The following is a 16,937-nucleotide window of genomic DNA, read 5'->3' on the forward strand; positions in this document are numbered from 1 at the left end:
GTACAAGCCAGGAGGGACACGGGTCCAATAAACATGTGGTGGCCCGCAGTCGCCCGCGTAGCCTGTCCATATCCTCGGCGGCAACAGAGTCAAACTCCTCCCAGAGTGGTACCTCAAGACTCGCCTCCGGTGTCTCCCCACGATCACTGAGGGGGACCCATTCGCTCCGGATCTGAGCGATTTTGTCCTGCAGATATTCCCCAAATTCCTCTGCCCTCCCCTGTAAAGGGGCTTCCCGCGACTTCTGTGAGAGAAGGGAGCGGGTCACCCGAAACAGGGCGGCAGGGCGGTTTTCTGCGGACGCAATAAGGGTGGCGTAATATCGATGTTTAGCCACCCTTAGTGCCACAAGGTAGGTCCGTAAATGGGCTCTTACCTGTGTTCGGTCAGATTCGGCACGAGAGGATCTCCATCTGCTCTCTAGGCGTCTCTTGTGGTGCTTCATCACCCTCAGCTCCTCGGTGAACCAAGGGGCCAGGGTGGTTCGCTGCCACCGGAGAGGCCGCAAGGGCGCCACCCGGTCCAAGGCCCCGGCCGCCGTACTGTTCCATGCGGCCACCAGGTCCTCCGTCCGGGAGCGGGTCAGGGCTACAGGAAGTGGCCCAAGCTCCGTCTGGAACCTATCTGGTTCCATCAGTCGCCTGGGGCGGAACCATCTAAGATCTTCTGGTTCCGCCTCCCCGCGATGGGGGGTGGCGTCAGGGAAGTCCAGCCAGAGAAGCGAGTGATCTGACCATGACAGGGGAGTGATAACCTGATCCTCTATTCCCAGATCACTCTTCCATCGACCAGAGATGAAAACAAGGTCCAGCATGTGGCCTCCCTCGTGTGTGGGGCCCTGAATTATTTGGGTCAGGTCCAAGGCTGTCATGGAAGCCATGAACTCCCGGGCTACCTCGGATGATTCACCCGTCGATGGCAGGTTGAAGTCCCCCATGACTAATAGTCTGGGGGTCTCAACCGCCACCTCCGCAATCACCTCGAGGAGTTCTGGCAGGGCCGCTGATGCATAGCGAGGAGCCAAGTATGCAATCAGCAGGCACAACTGACTCCCTGGGCCCCATCTCACACCTAGAGTCTCACATCCGGATATCTGAGGTACGGTGAATTCTCTCGGTGCCAGGACTTCCCGTATAATGACCGCCACCCCACCACCCCTACCCCGGGCACGAGGCTGATGGAATACACGGTATCCTGGTGGGCACATTTCCACGAGGGGCAAGCCCCCCTCGTGGCCCAACCAGGTTTCCGTGATCCCTGCAAGGTCCGGCTCCCCCTCAGAAACCAGATCATGGATGAGGGGGGCCTTATTAACAACGGACCTTGCGTTACACAACATCAGCCTCATGCCTCGGCTCTGTAAGCCCTGACCACCTAGAGTGCGGGGGTTGGTACAAACGACCGGGCGTATCCAGCGCCCGCGGTCTCCCAACCGACTGCAGAATCTTCTTCTGTCCTCGCATCCACCCCTTCCTGCGACCGTTGGAATATAGGAACCCTCTAAAGGAACGTTATACTGACTCCCCTCCCCCACTCCGCTCTCTTCCTCCTCAGTCCCAGCTGTTCGCCTGGCTCTACTCCTATTCCTGGTCTGGCTAAACCCTCCCCCCACCCTGGATTCCCTTAAAACATTTAAAAAACATTTACACAAAAACCCCCGGAGCCTCCTCTTCTTCCACCTCTCTGGATTAATGCATCCGTCATTAAGGTGGGCCCTCGAAAGGGCAGAGGGCCATATTTGCGAGAGGGGGGACTCCCGCAATAAAATCAGGTCTACCCTTGAGTAAAAATAAACCATAGTTCAGCAGGGCCTCAGATCGATTGAGGGTGCTACAGATGTTAAAATCACTTTAAAAAGATGTTAAAATAGGTGCTGCTTACAGCACTGAGTCCAGGAGAAAGGAAAAAGCAGAGAGATGCAGAAAGCCAGGGCCTGGGTACCGATGATAAAAGCCAAAAGTCATAGGTGGGGATGATGGGTATAGCAGACCAGTCAATCAGTCTGTAGATGGTCAAAGGATAGGTGGGCAGTAGAAAAACAGTAGGAAAACAGTAAGAAGCAGTTGGTCGGTGGATGGTAAACCGGGGATAATAACAGGGCAGATGGTCAATGATGGAAAATAAAGGGCTGCTACCTTCGCTCCTCCCCTCTCCTTCGCTCCAGCAGCCGCCATTGCCTCTCCCTGTATATCCCCTATGTGTCCAGCACCTCAAATCGCCATGTCGCGCCGCTCCAGCCCCAGGGGCCATTGCCATCAACCTCCAGTGCCTCCGACGCCTCAGCCGGCCTCCAATCCTCCCGCCAACGTTTTGGCGCTTCGGCACTTCGTCAGGCCTCCAGGGCTCCCAGCGCCCGGCTCCACGGCCTCTCCCGGCACAGCCAGCACTGACAACAACCTGCATAGTTCCTACTTTGCCCAGCTGCTCCGCACGTTCACACACACGCCACACACACGCCAGCCGACCTCGCCCCGCCGTCCCGCGCCGTCCCACGCCGTCCCACGTCCGGCGTCTCCACAGCGGAAGCGGCGGAAGCATCCGTAGCAGCGGCCGGCGCTGGCTCTCTCTCCTGCTCTCCGGCTCTATCACCCTCGCATTTTCATCAGGTTTCTCCAATCGCCAGACCACCCTGGGGACCCGTTGGGGTCATGTTGGAAAGCCAGGGTGGTCCTCTCCTGGACCCGGTCCTCCCAGTTAGTGTAGAGGACCCAGTAGCATCCCTGCTCGCTCATGCAAGCTCCGCAGGCATGCGGAGCTCACGGGTAAGCCGCCATAGCTCCAGGAAGCTCCACCTCCCTAATCCTCTTAGTTGCTCCTCTCTGCACTCTTTCTAGAGTCTCAACATCTTTTTTATAGTGTGGTGACTAATGTTCCCTCTAAGCTGCGCGGCCGCGCACATGACAAAGAAACGCCACGCAGCAGTTTCCAACTGCCACGCAGTGTTTTTTAGCGTGATGTACTGGACTAAGCTATGTTGTTGGTTTGAGCTCCGACCTTGGCGATTTGGTTGCAAACGTTCCGTTCCCATTCGAGGAGACATCATGGGGAAGAAACGTTTGCAACCAAATCGGCAAGCTCGGAGCTCAAACCAACAACGTAACAGAAATAACTTGTGGTGGTGGTGGGGTGTTGTTGTCGTTCATGGACACTGTTACTCAGATGCCGGGGCCAAACTCCTGCCAAGAGGAAAGCGTTGGAAAATGAATTGGGAGAAGATCCAGCTGCCTATAGAAGCTGGGAGACCCCGAAGAGAAGCAGCGCAGGGCTGGAAGCGCGGTCTGCCCACCAGCCTACATTCGGAGAAAGTGGTTCCCAAAGTGAATGGGGGGGAGGGAGGGAGGCAGGACTAGAGGTTTGCTAAATTTCACTGCGATAAGCTGACTGAGGGAATCGGACATGGCCCGCCAGCATGATAGCTGGGGAATTCTGGGAGTTGAAGTCCACCATCTTCAAGTCACCAAGGTTGAGAAACACTGAGGCAGAGCCATTTGGTCAGTTTGGCATTTACGCCACTGTAATTGGCTTCTAAATCCCCGGGCAACTTTGAAGCCGAGGACATTGAGTTGAGAGCACCCCTTCTAGGTTGCCCGAAGCCATACCGATCTACCTCTCGGAGCCTAGAATGCAGAGAAACAGGCCTGGCCATTAGGTAAGAATGGGTAAGCCCTGCACAGAAGAACCTCAGGTCTTTGGGTCTTGTTCCTTCCTCCAGTTCAGCCCTTAACCTCGTCAGGAAGTCTCTGGAGGTGAATCCATGTGTTTTGTGGCATTGTGTTGTGCTTTGCAGAGCAACACTCCAAGATTCCAAAGTAAACTCCCCAGCCCTTGGTCTTCTGCAGGCTGCGTTTGTTTTGTGGCCCAGCGGGGCAGGGGATGTTGTGGAGCCAGTGATAAAATACCAGGTAAGAAACAACGCCCCATTCTCCCAAGTTGGTGGAGACAGCGGTCATGCATGGGATGTACCAAAGCTGGCGTGTCCCCGGGAGGGCATGAGACTGGCCTAGGAGCTGGAAGAAGGAAGAACCTGTTGGAGGACCCGCCTTCTGAAGGCTGCATCTGCTGATGCATATCTCTCCACCTTGTAATGTCGTATAAATGAATTAGGAGTAGACCAGGTAGCTGCCTTTCAGATTTCTTCCACCAAGGCCTGCCGCGCCCATGCCGCTGGTGTAGCCGCGCTTCACGTGGAGTGAGCCGTAATGTTAGGTGAGGAGTGAGATGGTGCGCGCTGTAAACTTGAGCAATGGCCAACCTGATCCATCGTCCAATCATGGACGGAGAAGCCTTCAGCCCCTTGTTGGTAGAGTGGAAGGACACGAAGAGAGCTTCGCTGCATCTGAAGACCGCTGTCTTGGCGATGTAGATTTTTAGAGCCTGCCTGATGTCTAGTTTGTGCCATTTGTGCTCCAGCCTGTGAGATGGAGCAGGGCAGAAATTTGGGAGAGTGAGGTCTAGCGAGCGATGGAATGCTGGGTTCACTTTCGGGACAAAGGTTGGATCGATGTGAAGTACCACTCGGTCTGGGTGAAACACACACAAGTCCAATCAGATAGAAAGGGCTGCCAGCTCTGAAACCCTCCGTGCCGATGTTATGGCCACCAAAAAGGCCGTCTTAAGTGTGAGGTGATGTAAGGTTGCCGACCTGAGAGGTTCAAAGGGCGGGTCAGTAAGAAAGTCCGGGACTTTGGTCAGATCCCAGGAGGGAAAACAGTGAATGACAGGGGGGCAGAGATTTGACGCCCCTTTGTTGAATCTGCGGACATGAGGGTGCAATGAGAGGGGTTCATCACGGTGAAGAGAGAGCCGATACCTGCGGTCGTAAGGTGTTCAGGGAAAGTCCCTTGACCCTGTTGCAGAAAGTCCAGAAGTTGGGATACTGAGGCCTTCAGAGGATCTACTCCTTGGGCCCGGCACCAAGCTACAAAGGTCTGCCATGTAGATCGTAGATCCTGTTCGTAGCTGGATGGCGGGAGACATGAATGGTATTGATTACAGTCTCGGAAAGATTATCCACCCTCAGGACCACCCGCTCAGCCTCCAAGCGGTTAGGCATAGCCAGCGCAGGTCAGGGTGGTGGAGGGAGCCCTGATGAAGGAAGGCCGGAATCATTGGTAGAAGCCACTGAGGTTCCACAGACAGATTGATCAGGTCTACGTACCATGGTTGGCTTTGCCAATTGGAAGCGATTAGGATGAGCTCGGCTTCTTCCTCTATCATCTTCCGAATTACCCTCTGAATCAGGGGGAAGGGAGGAAAGGCGTACAGGAGACCACGAGGCCACCTGCACCTTAGGGCGTCTGTCTCTTCCGCGCCTGGTATTGTGTATCGAGACAGGTACCTGGGCAGCTGGTTGTTCGATGCCGCTGCGAAGAGATCCAGGATTGGAGCCCCATACCTGGACGACAGCTGAAGGAATATGCGGCGATTCAGGGTCCACTCTGCTGGGTCGATCGTTGTGTGACTCAGCCAGTCTGCTGAGAGAATATTTGCACCTCAGGGTTGAAATGAGATGTTTTCTCTTCCTCTTTCCTCTTCCTCTCTTCTCTCTCTGCCTCTCTCATCCTCTTTCTCTTTGTCTCTCTTTTCTTTCTTCCTTCACTTTCTCTTTCTCCCTTCTTTCTCCTCTTTGTCTCTTTCTTTCTCTCTCACCCTTTCTCTTTGTCTCTCCTTCTTTCCCACTCTTCTGTCACTTTATCTCTCGTTCTCTGTCTCTTTCTGTCCCTCTTCCCTCTTTTTTCTTCCTCTCTTCCTCTCTCCCACTCTTTTATCACTTTCTCTCTACTGCCCAACCTGTCCCCATACTTATCTTCGACTGATCATGTTTGCAATAATTCACCTTTTCTAAACAGGCGCAGTTCCCTTACCGGATCCCTCGCTCACTCAAACACACACACACTCACGCATGCACAAAACCATTTTTCTCTATTCCAATTTGGATCCTATAAATCAATTGCTCTGTGAAACATCTGTTAAAAAAATTCAGGTGCTCAGGCATGAAAATGTGCCGCTCAAGCACTATACTTTTCCGCCCACACTGGAAAAAAATTAGAGGGAACATTGTCCCCAATGACTTGAGCTGGACCTGGAAGCACAGGGGCAGCTGCAACAACTTGGCTTCAGAAGCCCTTGAACTCTGGCCTCTGAACGGAAACAACTGGAGTCCGTCTTCATTTCCGGGGGGGGGGGGGGCGGAGAAGAGCAGGAACAGCGGGGTGCACTGCTTTGGGGTTCAGAAGCTCACAGAGGGCAAGAACCTGTCAAAAGCATAGCAGCAAAAATTGACTTGCTTATAATCAATCTTTTCTGTTCCCAAAATTAGATGTGAAAATTATGTATTTTGTGAAGCGTTTTTAAGAAAACAGTTCTCACACTTAGATTTTAATTAAGGAAAGTTTAATACATATGTATATGTGAATATATATATATATATATATATATATAGTTTCATTATAACAAAATAAGCAATTGTTATGAGTAAAATATTCATTAAAATCTGGCTAAGAATGTATTTATACGTATTTTTAGATACTGAGAACTTATAATAATTATAATTGCATTTAAAATATTTTCAAAGCAAAATCCATAATTCTTAAGTGAAGTTCAAGCTTTTTGAGCACCTAAAATTTGAAAATGCAGTTATCCATTAAGACCTGTAAGACATTCCAACTAGTTTTGTAGGATCTAGTTTAAAATCAAGAGGATATTTCACCCTGTAAGAGCAACAAAAATAATAATAATGAGGCTATAAAGTTTTTCTTATGAAATTATGAAAATTAGTTTTTCCTTTTCAAATAATGCCATTTAAGAATACATTAGCTTTGATTTTGATTTTTTTAAATTAAACTGAGAAAAAAAATATTTATGGCAGAAACTGTGAAACTATAATTTGAACCCAAATCTCTTGGAGGAAATCATGCTAGCAAATTCAAACGTGCAAAACTGCTCACAATTTACATTAAGACCACTTTTCTTTCATCTTATTATAAAATTGTTAAAAGGCTGCATAAAAAGCTTTGTTTTCTCAAAGTCTCTGAAGGATACTTTCCCTTAAACATTAAGGAATTTTAACCGCATTATTCTCCATCTCTATCCACGGGAGTGAAAAGAGTCCCTTGATTCTTGAGAAAAGAGCCCTCGGCCAGCAGTTTGCGAAACTCGGAAACCATAGAGGGGCTTTGTACGTCCCAGGGAAGCCCCAAGGAGGGAGCGCCGGCAGACAGGCAGGCAGGCTGGCTGGCAGAGGCCGACCCCTGGAGTCGGGGGACCCTCAGAGCTTCTCCTTGGTCGGCACCCAAATGACGGGGCTGGAGTGCTCCTCAATGACTTGCTTGACATGATCGTAAATCTCTTCCAACGTGTCGCCTTGCACGATGGCTGTAGGGATGCAAACAAGACAGCGCCTGAGGACCCCATTCTTTCCCTTGCCTCTGCAGAGCTCTTGCAGCCCCCACCCCACCCCGATTCTGGTGCCCCACCCACCCACCCATTGCGAGGCTTGATCCCCTTCGATTCTCCGTGGTTGAATTATTTCCCCTAGAGATGCTCAGGGGGGAGAAAAGGGTGGGGGGGATATTTAGAGCCTTGGCCTTCTAGTTCTCCAGTTGGCTGTAGGGGAGCCTTTCTGGGAAGAATCCCCCAAGATGGCGGGTGCAAAACCACACGCAAATGGGGAGCAGCCAGCCCCCAACCTCCACTACCTGAGGCCTCCACGGACAGAGCCGAGCCCAGGAATGTCTCTGACACTCCAGAAGGCAACCGGAAGCAGAGGACTGCCTGGTGCAGACTCCAAAGGCCAGATGCTGCAGAGGCTGGTACCGGGGCCACAGAAACAGCCGATCCCTGCCATCATCTCTAAGAGAATGAAGGTTCTGGCTGCTCCTGGGGCATTCCAGGACGGCCCTCAATAGCAAAAAGAAAAGAGCACCAAACGTGGAACATAGGCAGAGGCTCCAACCTGTAAAATGTTCTGTAAATTCTTGCTCCAGCTTCATGGCTCGTTCAAAGGTTTTTCGAGCTTGCTCATCTGTTAATCGCTTATTCATTTCCCTGAGTTTGCAGATATTTCAAACTCATTAGTGTTATCAACAAAACAGATTTAGCAGATTTAGTTAAACACACAGGAAGGTCGGGAGTGGGGGGGGGGGGCTAGGCAGGGCTTCCTTTTCTTGGGGGTGGGAAACAGGGCGGGGGGGCAGGCTGGGGTTGTTCCTCCAATCTTAACCTCCCCAGGTTGCCGCCCCTTATCATTTTAATAACTTTGTGGAACTCTGCCACAGGCATGCCGAACATCAGGGAAGACATGGGGGGGGGGGTGTTGCCTTTTCAGTTCGGGGGGAGAGGGTGGTGCCTGGGTCTCACGGACTGTAGCCAGCTCGCCAGACGGCCAAGCCTGCTTTATTGGAAGGCTCCTTGGGGGTCGTCCTGAGGGAGCCCCAGCAGCCAGAGGGGTAGAAAGGGGCAAGCACTCACATGATGTTCTCCACGGACTTGGGCTTGATGAAGATGGAGACCGGGTGCAGCTGGGTGCTCTGCAGCCTCTTGATGGCGTTCCCAGAAACATCAAGGATGCAGTGCTTGCCCTGGAGGGAAGGAGAGGCTGCCTGAGGAACCGCTCAAGGCCACTGGACATGGAGCCTCAATGGGGGGAGGGAGTGGGGAATAGAGCCTTTACCTTCTCAGCAACCTCCCTCACGGACCGGACACTTGTCCCATAGAGGTGGTTGTTGTACTGGCCAGCTTCAATGAACCGGTGATCCTGGATGTCTTTCTCCATTTGTTCTCGCGACATCACAAAGTGGTAATCTCGCCCATCCACCTCATAATCTCGTTTCGGTCGGGTCGTATCTTTACAGAGAGAGAGATCAGAAATTGAGTGGAGATCAGTGAATGTCCACCGGCAATGAGTTCTTCTACTGACGCGGCAAAGCAGCCAGACACGAGACCCAGCAGGGAGATATGTACACACAACACACACACATCAATGCCCAAAAGAAAGGCTGACAGAATGGTGGTGGCGGCAGTGAGAGTATGAAGGTAGGATGACCCTCCATGGTCACCCTGACTGTGGTGGGAAAGCCAGAGGCCCCTCAGAAAGGATCAGAACTTTCTGGCGGAGCCCTCTTAGGAGTCCAAAGGAGATCCTACAATCTTTTTTCCAGACTGATTTGAACAGGACAAATGCCCCGCTGAGTCGATTCTGGGCCTGCTCCGGGGTACTTGCCTGCTTTGTCATCTCCGCCCCCTGGAGAAGGCCGCAGTGGGCCCAGGTGCCGATTAAGGGAGGACCCAGGAAGAGAGCCTGTGCTGGTGTTGCACCTGCCCAGGGGAACCTCACACACAACCACACCACTGGAAATTGGATGGGCTCTGACCACGTCCGCCTCTGGCGTGGCCAGGGAGACAGCATGTCATAACCTTGAGAGACGAGAGGGAGAGCCGCAGCCCCCGCAGTCACCTGACCGTGAGAAATCAGAGGAAGGAAAAGCCTCACGGCCAACTTCCCATAGGATCCCAGCCAGATCCCGGGAGGGAGCCTGCCTTGGGCAGCGAGGGCGACTCCCGAGGACAGGGTGGCTGCTGTTCCTGTTCTGTTACCCAAGTGGAGTTTCGGCTGAAGACTCCCGGGGGCCACTCCGGCCATCGCTTACAAGAGCAAGGCTGATTGCAAAGGACCACATTGAAAAGTCATATAAGTTTCAAGCGCCATGAAGAAAGGAACAGCCACAGCCCTTCCACCCACAGCCCCCCCAACCCCCCAGGTGACACACATACGTGGGACGCAAGAGCCGAACTTGTCAGGGAATTCCGAAATGAGGTCGTCGTTGATGCGGTCTTTCATGGGACCCAGGACAATCACGGGACGCGTGTAGCTGACTGGAAGACAGAAACAGGCCCAGCCGCCTCCAGTTAGGGAATTTTGGCAGAGCGAGGGGAGAGAAGAGGTGCCACGCCTCCCTAGCAATAGCAGCACCCTCTTTTCTGGAAGGCGGCCAGGCGCTGAAGAAAGTGGGGAAAGGGCGCAGGACTACTGGCCCTCCAATCTGAGCCACTTCCTCAAAGGCCTCCTTCAGAAACCCGACCCAGAGGACCAGAAGCATGGAAGGGCCGAGTGGACAGGAAGGCGGGCAAAGCGCTCCATCCCTGGGGCCACAAAGGGTGCGACCGCTCACACTTACAACCGGTGGCAGCATCAAGTGACCGCAATTGGCAATACTCTGTTGCTGGTTTATGGCATGTTTTGCCAGTTTCCAGCAAAGAGCCTCCATTCGGGAGAATGAATTTGGTTAGGGACTACTTAAAATCAAATCAAGTCATGTGATGACCCAATTAATGATCACAACAACTTATGATCAAAATTGTGGGCTCAGCTATGGTTGTTAAGTGACAACTAGAGCCCGGGGGGGGGGGAGGGGGTTGAGAGGAAGGCCCTCTAAGGCAGAGACTATACGGGAAGCCCATAAGAGAAAAGGCCGCCCCTGCTTTAAATGCTCATCGTAAACAGATTTGCCATGTAAAGCAAATAAGCCATTATGTGAACGCGGTAGTCATAAGTGCAAATCCATTCATGCCAAGAGGCATTTTTTCTTCTGCCAGAAACCAATGAAAAGCATCATGAAAAGGGCAGGGAGAGCTGAGAAGAACTTCCCAGGCAGGCAGGAAGGAAGGCACCCCCGCCCCTGGTTTTCTAACGAGAGCCATCGGGAACAGTGTAAGCAACTGGGCAGCTGGTCAGCCACATTAACAGCCGCCATGAAACCAATGTTTTCCTGGGCACCTGTCCACTTTTTTCTGTCCTCCACGCATTTCAAAATCATGAGGTCGTCTTGACTGATCCGGCCACGTGAAGAGGACACCCTCAGCAGCCACACAGCGCAGGGAAGGCAAAATCTGATGGCTTCGCTCTTCACGGTGCTAAAGAGGGCCATCTATATTTGCCAAGCAAAGGGGCAGCACCCACTCTTCGGCGGGTTAGTTCACAGGTCGAATAGTACTAACCTTCTTGCTGGGTGACCGGTTCATAAGACAAGACACACTCTTCCTGGCCACCTGGAAAGTCAGAGAGAGACCATCAGAGACTGTGACTTAACATATGCTTTTATAGGATGCGCCCCTCCCCCTTCCCTTCCTGTCCGGCCAGGCCTCCTGCCAGCCGCTGTGACCCAAAACCCAAAAGCCCGCCCAGGCAGCCTCAGCTCCCGACGGCCTGCAAGGGAAGCAAGTGGCAGATTAATGCTGGAGGACAACAGAGGAGGCCGCCCTCTTAACAACCCTTGGCGCACTTCTTGAAGTTTCATAATGAAGTTTTAGATTTTCTCTTTCTCTCTCTCTCTCTCTCTCTCTCTCTCTCTCTCTCTCTCTCTCTCTCTCTCTCTCTCTCTCTCTTTGGCCTCTGTTGCTTACAGAATCTTTAATGAGGAAAGTGAAAAGGTTTTATTTCCCAGTCTGCTGAAATGAACTTTGCAACAAGATTGTGGCAGAAACACCCTGAAGGCCGCTTTGGGGCCCTTGGTCTCTTCTTCAAAAGCCCAGGATAAGCAAAAGAGGAGAAGGCCCCCCCTTGAAACCAACTTAAAACTCCATGAAAAGCAAAACTAAAGCCAGGGAGCATAAAAAGGAGGCAAGGGCAAGTGATGGATCAAGCAGTAAAGCCACCCAGCATCCTCTGAACGCCGGCCACACCCACCGGCCCCTTGACTCAGCCACGTCTGTGGAGCCTCTGGGAAGAGAAGCCAAGGCAGGCTCCAGAGGGGCCAAAGAACGGCTCCCGGAGCACACAGGGCTCTCCTCCTCCTCCTCCTGGGTCCCTCGGTCAATGGGGCTCATACACGCCCCTCCTGCCAGGCCTGACCAGGTGGGCAGACGAAGCGGGGGGAGACTGGCACACCCTCAGGTAACCCAGCTCTCGGCCACAGTGGGCTTTAGCAGTCCCTTGAATTGCCCCCAGGAAAAAAATGGCAGCCGCCGTCTTTTACACCAGCTGAAGCTTCAAGGCGTCTTCCGTTTTCCAATTGCTCTTAAAAGTAAGCCTAGATTTCTGAGAGTTCCCGGGAAAAAAACAGCTAGAAGGAACACAGTTGAAGGCACTTACGGTAACTACTTTCACTGTCGCTGGCATTGGAAGTCACGTGCTCTGAAAACGGTACAAAGCAAAAATTAGGAGCCATGCTAAGGAACCTCAAGGCCCCTCGGGGGCAGAAAGGACCCCTCCTCCATGGGTTACGCAGGGCCATGAAAGGGTCTGACAAGCATCTCCTGACACACTTCATGGTTCTCCTGCTCCATGGACCACATTCCTAAAGCCAAAAGAGAAACCCACAATTCACAACACACTTCCAGAGAAGGGGGGGGGGCTTGCACACAGGAGGCTCTCTGCCTCCTTTCAGGGATCGGGACCAGGAGCCCCATTCAGCCCATCGCTGACCTCCGAAATTCATTTCCACAAAACAGCGGAGGGCATAGCTGGAGGAGAAGTCCGGTTCAGAGGAGTCCCTCACCGGAACCTGGCTATATATGAAAGGGAGCAGCCGCCCAACCCAAAAACAGCAGCTGTGGGGCCCAGAGGGGGCTCCACCGGCAAGAAGGAAAGCCTGGCTGACAGGTCGGAGAGCCTCCTGTGTCTTCACACGCCCACTTTCTGGAAGGGCAGAGGGAGCCTGAGCCCTCACGGGGAAGCCGCCTGAGGCTCCCTTCATAGGGTCTCTTCCGGGGGGGGGGGGGAGCACAACCGTCACCGTGAATAAGGACGCCGGGACGAGGGTGGGAATCCCCAGAAGGCGGCAGCCCCAGGTCACTCTGGCTGCAAAAGCGCCTTTTCAGGCCAGTTTTCTTTCCTCCAAGCAATGGGAGGGAACGAGTGGATGGCAGGCTAAGGCGAATGGGCAACCAGGGTCTTGTTGTTTTAATCTTTTCTCTGGTTGTGTTTTATCATTTTAAAATGATCTTTTAATCTCTAACTGGGAACCGTCCAGAGTTGGCTGAAAAGAGAAAGGAAAGCTTTGTACAACAGTCCAGACAGAGGCCCCCGGAGGAATCTGCAGGGGAAGAGCAGGGGAAGCAACATGAGCAGGGAAGGGGACGGAGCTTCGGGGCCACCTCAGCAATGGGCCTGCATGCTTACCGAGCTGCCTGCCATGCAAGGAGGCCCAGAGTCGGCTTGAGAAGAGGAATCCAGGTGGCTCCTCAGGAAGAGCCCAGGATGCCCGGTCTACCTCCTTTAACCCGCTCTCCAGTCAAGGGTGGGAGAGGAGCAAGCCTCTTCACCAAGCCTCCCACCCCCCTCCCAGGGAGAGCCCTCCTGCCTGAAGCTGCCTGGCCAAAGGAAGCAGCCCCTCTGACCGCAACAGGAGGCCTGCCACTGACCGAGCCACCAGGACAAAGGAACGGAGAGTCAGGCTGACCACACTTGCCTGGATGCAGGAGGATGGGCTGATGCAGGAAGACCCTCCTCCTCCCCATTATTCCTGGGGCTTTATCTGTCCAAGGAATTACCCTGGAGGGAAGGCAGGCTAATCAGAGTGGCTGGCTTCAACCATGGTCCCCTGACAAGGGCCGAAGCCTGAAAAGAGGGCCCCGGTGCTCTGTGGGCAAGCAGCCTCGGGACCCCTCAGGGAGAGGGCCTCTTCCGAGTGGGGAGCTGGGCAGGGAGGGGGAGGGGGAGAGCGGGGCAGTGGCACAGGGTGAGGGAAGAGGATCCCGATGGCGTATGTTGTAGAGAAAAGCCAAGGGATCGATGGGCGCGATTTAACCGAGAGCTAAGCACCCATGATAAGGAAAGGAGGGGCTGCTTAGGATGGACCCTATCCAGGTCTGGGAAACAGCGTGTGGGGCAGGAAGGCCTTGACAGGGTCCTGGCTGCAGCGGTCAAGAGGCTTGGCCTGGCAGCCTTTATCCAACCGCTGCCAATTCTCTAACAACAGTGCAGAGTTCTTCAATATCAGTACATTGAACTCTGCCAGGGAAGAAGCCGTTAAGAATGTATTTAGGGCCCCATTTCTGAGCCTCCGATGACAACCAATGAACACAAGGCCCTCTGGTCCTCTCAGCTCCAAACCAAAGGAAGGAAAGTCAGCCTGCAGCAGGGGAGGCGGGCGGGAGGGAGGGAGGGAGGGAGGCGGAGTTGGGGCTGAGGAGGTGGGGGAGAGGGGGTCACTTACTCAGGCCTTTTGATCCCATGTCTCCAGGGATCTCCTGTGGAGTAGTTCCCCGGGTGAGGGCAAGCAAGGAGGAGACAATCACAGAGAAAACATCCATCAGTAGCACATCCTCCGGAGGCTGCTCCAGGACGGTCCCAGCAGCATCCGTGGGGAGCCAGCCCCCTAGCCCCCCACCACCACCTCTTGTTCAAAAGCGCAATTCCCCTGCCAGCAGAATGGACTTCCCTGCAGCCCCATCTCAAAGTGGGGAAAGTGAGGGAGCCCCCCCCCCCAATCAGTCGTGAAAGAAGAGTTGTTGCCACCCTGCGACCCCACAGCTAGGCTCCCCATGGATGTTCTTGGGACCCTTTTCCAGGCCACACCGCACGGCACACGCGGTCTCCCCACCCCCCATACTTACGGTCAACATCACTGGTCTCTGCCTCACTCAGGTCCTTGTTCTTGTAGAAGGGGAATTTTCGGGAAAAGAGGTTCTTTTTACGCTTGTCATTGAATGACTGCTGAAGAAGAGAAGGAAAGAGGGGCAAACAAAGGGTGGGTGTCGGACGTCCAGCAGGTCAGGAAGGCCCAGAGCCAGCCAGCAGCCGCCGCTCCAGGGGGAGGCCGACTTCTACCCTCCAGCATGCAGACCCCCTGCTTCTGCCCAAGATGGGGGGAGGAGGAGGAGGAGCACAGGGTGGAGGCGGGGCTGAGGGGGGGGTGGGCTCTGCTCTGTGCCCCCAGAAATAAAGCCAGTCCCTACGATGCCCTCCCTTCTAAGAGCAAGTGCCCTGGGGCCTTCTGCTAGAGAGGCAGCGTGGATTATTGCAGAAGAAATAAGGCTACCCTACCCCAGACCCCAGCCAAATAAAATAAAGGGGGAGGAAACCAGCCCTCGCTTTCAATCAGAAGAGCTTGTGGGTTTCCGGACAACCTGCCTAACTGACCCGGATCCCAGGGACCCTCGGGAGTGGCTGGGCAAGGCTGCTTGCACAGAGGAGCCCAGGGAGAGCTGCTGGACTTGGCTGCAACTCTTGGAGGGTATCCCAGTAACTGAAAGTCTGTGTTAGACCCCCAACGATCTGGGTACTAGGGGGGAGGGAGGGGAAAGCAAGCGGAATATTCCAACCAGCTGTACTGGACCCTTCCCTGGGGCCCCACAGCCATCAACTATGGGTTGGGTGGGGGGGGACGACACTAAGCAGGAAGGCTGCTGAAAGCTTCCTGGGCCCCATGAAATCAGGGGAAGAGTGGCTGGCTATCTTCACCAACATGCTGGACTTGGGTCAGTTAAAATATGCTCAGCTGCTTAACCCTGACCTTCCCTTTGGGGTGGGGGGATTAGCTCTAAAGGGAATAGCTTAATGAATTGTGCAAACCTGTAAATGGGTGAATTTGGTATCCGAGGGGAACTGAGCCCTCCCAAAGGGTTACGGAACAACTCCTGCATAAAGCCAGGAGGGAAGGAGCGAGGGAGGGGGGAACTCCCCCCCCCCTCTTCCAGGTCCAGGAAGGTTTGCGTAAATGAAATCCCCCTCCCCTGCGCCAATTCGGGCAACTTTTCATGACCCTCCCCCCCAAATAGAATATGGGACAGAGTGGAATGAAAACTCCCGCTGTTGTCCTGCCTCCCCCACTTACAGAAATGAACTGGACAGAAAGCCTCCTTTGTTGCAGGGAGAACGCTCAGAAGTCGGCAAAATTAAAATGAAATTAAAATATGCCTAGAAGTCTTTGCCTGTGGACTTGTGAAAGCCGTCAGCCGCAAGGCTTTCAGCCCCCCCCCCTTCCTTGGGCAGGAGAGCTCGCTGGTCTTGGGCAGGCGGGTTAAAAGCTCTGGCGGGACAGGGCAGGAAAGGCAATGGGAAGGAAAGGCCGGAGCTGACCAGCCCAGTCTACCCAAGCATGTTACTTAGCAGAAGTGGCACTGACCGAGCAAAGAAGCAAGCAAGCCTGTGTAGCACCGAGCTGTGGCTGGCATGGGCATCATGCTGCAGAAGAGGGAACTCCCGACCACCACCAAATCAAGGAACAGATCAATTTTGCCCCACGTTTCCCTCTTGTCTGCTATGCCCGGTTATTTCTCCCAAAGATCAGTCCATCATGCACTCCTGATCAAAGCGGGCTAGGGCACTAAGCGGCCATCGGCAATGGCAAGCATGCTCAGCGTCTCCAGCAAGATGCCAGGTGAGGGGAACAGGCAACCATGCTCCCGCAGGAAAGCCACAGCAAGGCGAAGCGCAGAAGGCGGGCGGGCGGGCGGGCAGGCAGTTCTCTCTCAATGGCAAGCGTACTTGAGGGTCTCCTCCGGTTCTCATGCATGGGCCTGGTGAAGGGATAAGGCACAAGAGCCGCGGGCAGCTCGGCTGCAGGGCAAACAGGCAGCGGTTCATGCTTCCCTAAAAGGGATGTGACTCCGGACTCCGAGGGGTTCCGTAAACAACCAGTTTGCCAAACGGAGGGTTGCCTCAGGATGTTCTGCTCCTTCTAGCCACGGAGAAGGGCAAGACGTTGTTGGGGGGGGGGGGAAATGGGGAGATTAGTGCAGCATAATTGATGCACCCCCGCCCTTCTTGAGATGGGCAGCTACAGAAATCAAATCAATCAATCCATCAGTAAAAATAGACAGTCCTGCAATTATCCCCCCCCCCCACCCTACGAGGATTTCCCCAGGTCTGTCTGCTTGCGCAAGTAATTGCTGGGTGGGGTGGGTGGCGGCTGCTGGGTCTGTCAGCAAATCTTGAAGGGGAGGGGCAAGTAAGCCAGACAGCTCTGCTAGCACCCCAATGCCCAGGGCTGCTGGCT

General features: G+C 53.8%; 1 protein-coding gene across 12 annotated transcripts in view; it reads right to left on the reverse strand.

Moving 5' to 3' along the window:
* Positions 1-6,376: 6,376 nt before the first annotated feature.
* Positions 6,377-16,937, reverse strand: part of DLG1 (discs large MAGUK scaffold protein 1) — an 87,199-nt gene continuing 76,638 nt past the window's right edge. For 6 of the 12 annotated variants that reach the window (XM_081956018.1, XM_081956028.1, XM_081956027.1 and 3 more), the window contains 8 exons: positions 14,554-14,653; positions 12,089-12,130; positions 10,996-11,046; positions 9,772-9,873; positions 8,672-8,844; positions 8,470-8,579; positions 7,955-8,046; positions 6,377-7,374 (listed from right to left, as the gene is read on the reverse strand). In XM_081956018.1, coding sequence (XP_081812144.1) covers positions 7,268-7,374; positions 7,955-8,046; positions 8,470-8,579; positions 8,672-8,844; positions 9,772-9,873; positions 10,996-11,046; positions 12,089-12,130; positions 14,554-14,653 — 777 coding nt within the window. In that variant the 3' untranslated portion in view covers positions 6,377-7,267. Of the gene's footprint in view, positions 7,375-7,954; positions 8,047-8,469; positions 8,580-8,671; positions 8,845-9,771; positions 9,874-10,995; positions 11,047-12,088; positions 12,131-14,153; positions 14,188-14,553; positions 14,654-16,937 lie in introns of all 12 variants that reach the window. The other 6 variants (XM_081956020.1, XM_081956025.1, XM_081956024.1 and 3 more) reach the window with 2 other exon arrangements.

Source organism: Natrix helvetica (assembly GCF_964273705.1).
Source record: "Natrix helvetica genome assembly, chromosome: 5".
Lineage (NCBI taxonomy): Eukaryota > Metazoa > Chordata > Lepidosauria > Squamata > Natricidae > Natrix > Natrix helvetica.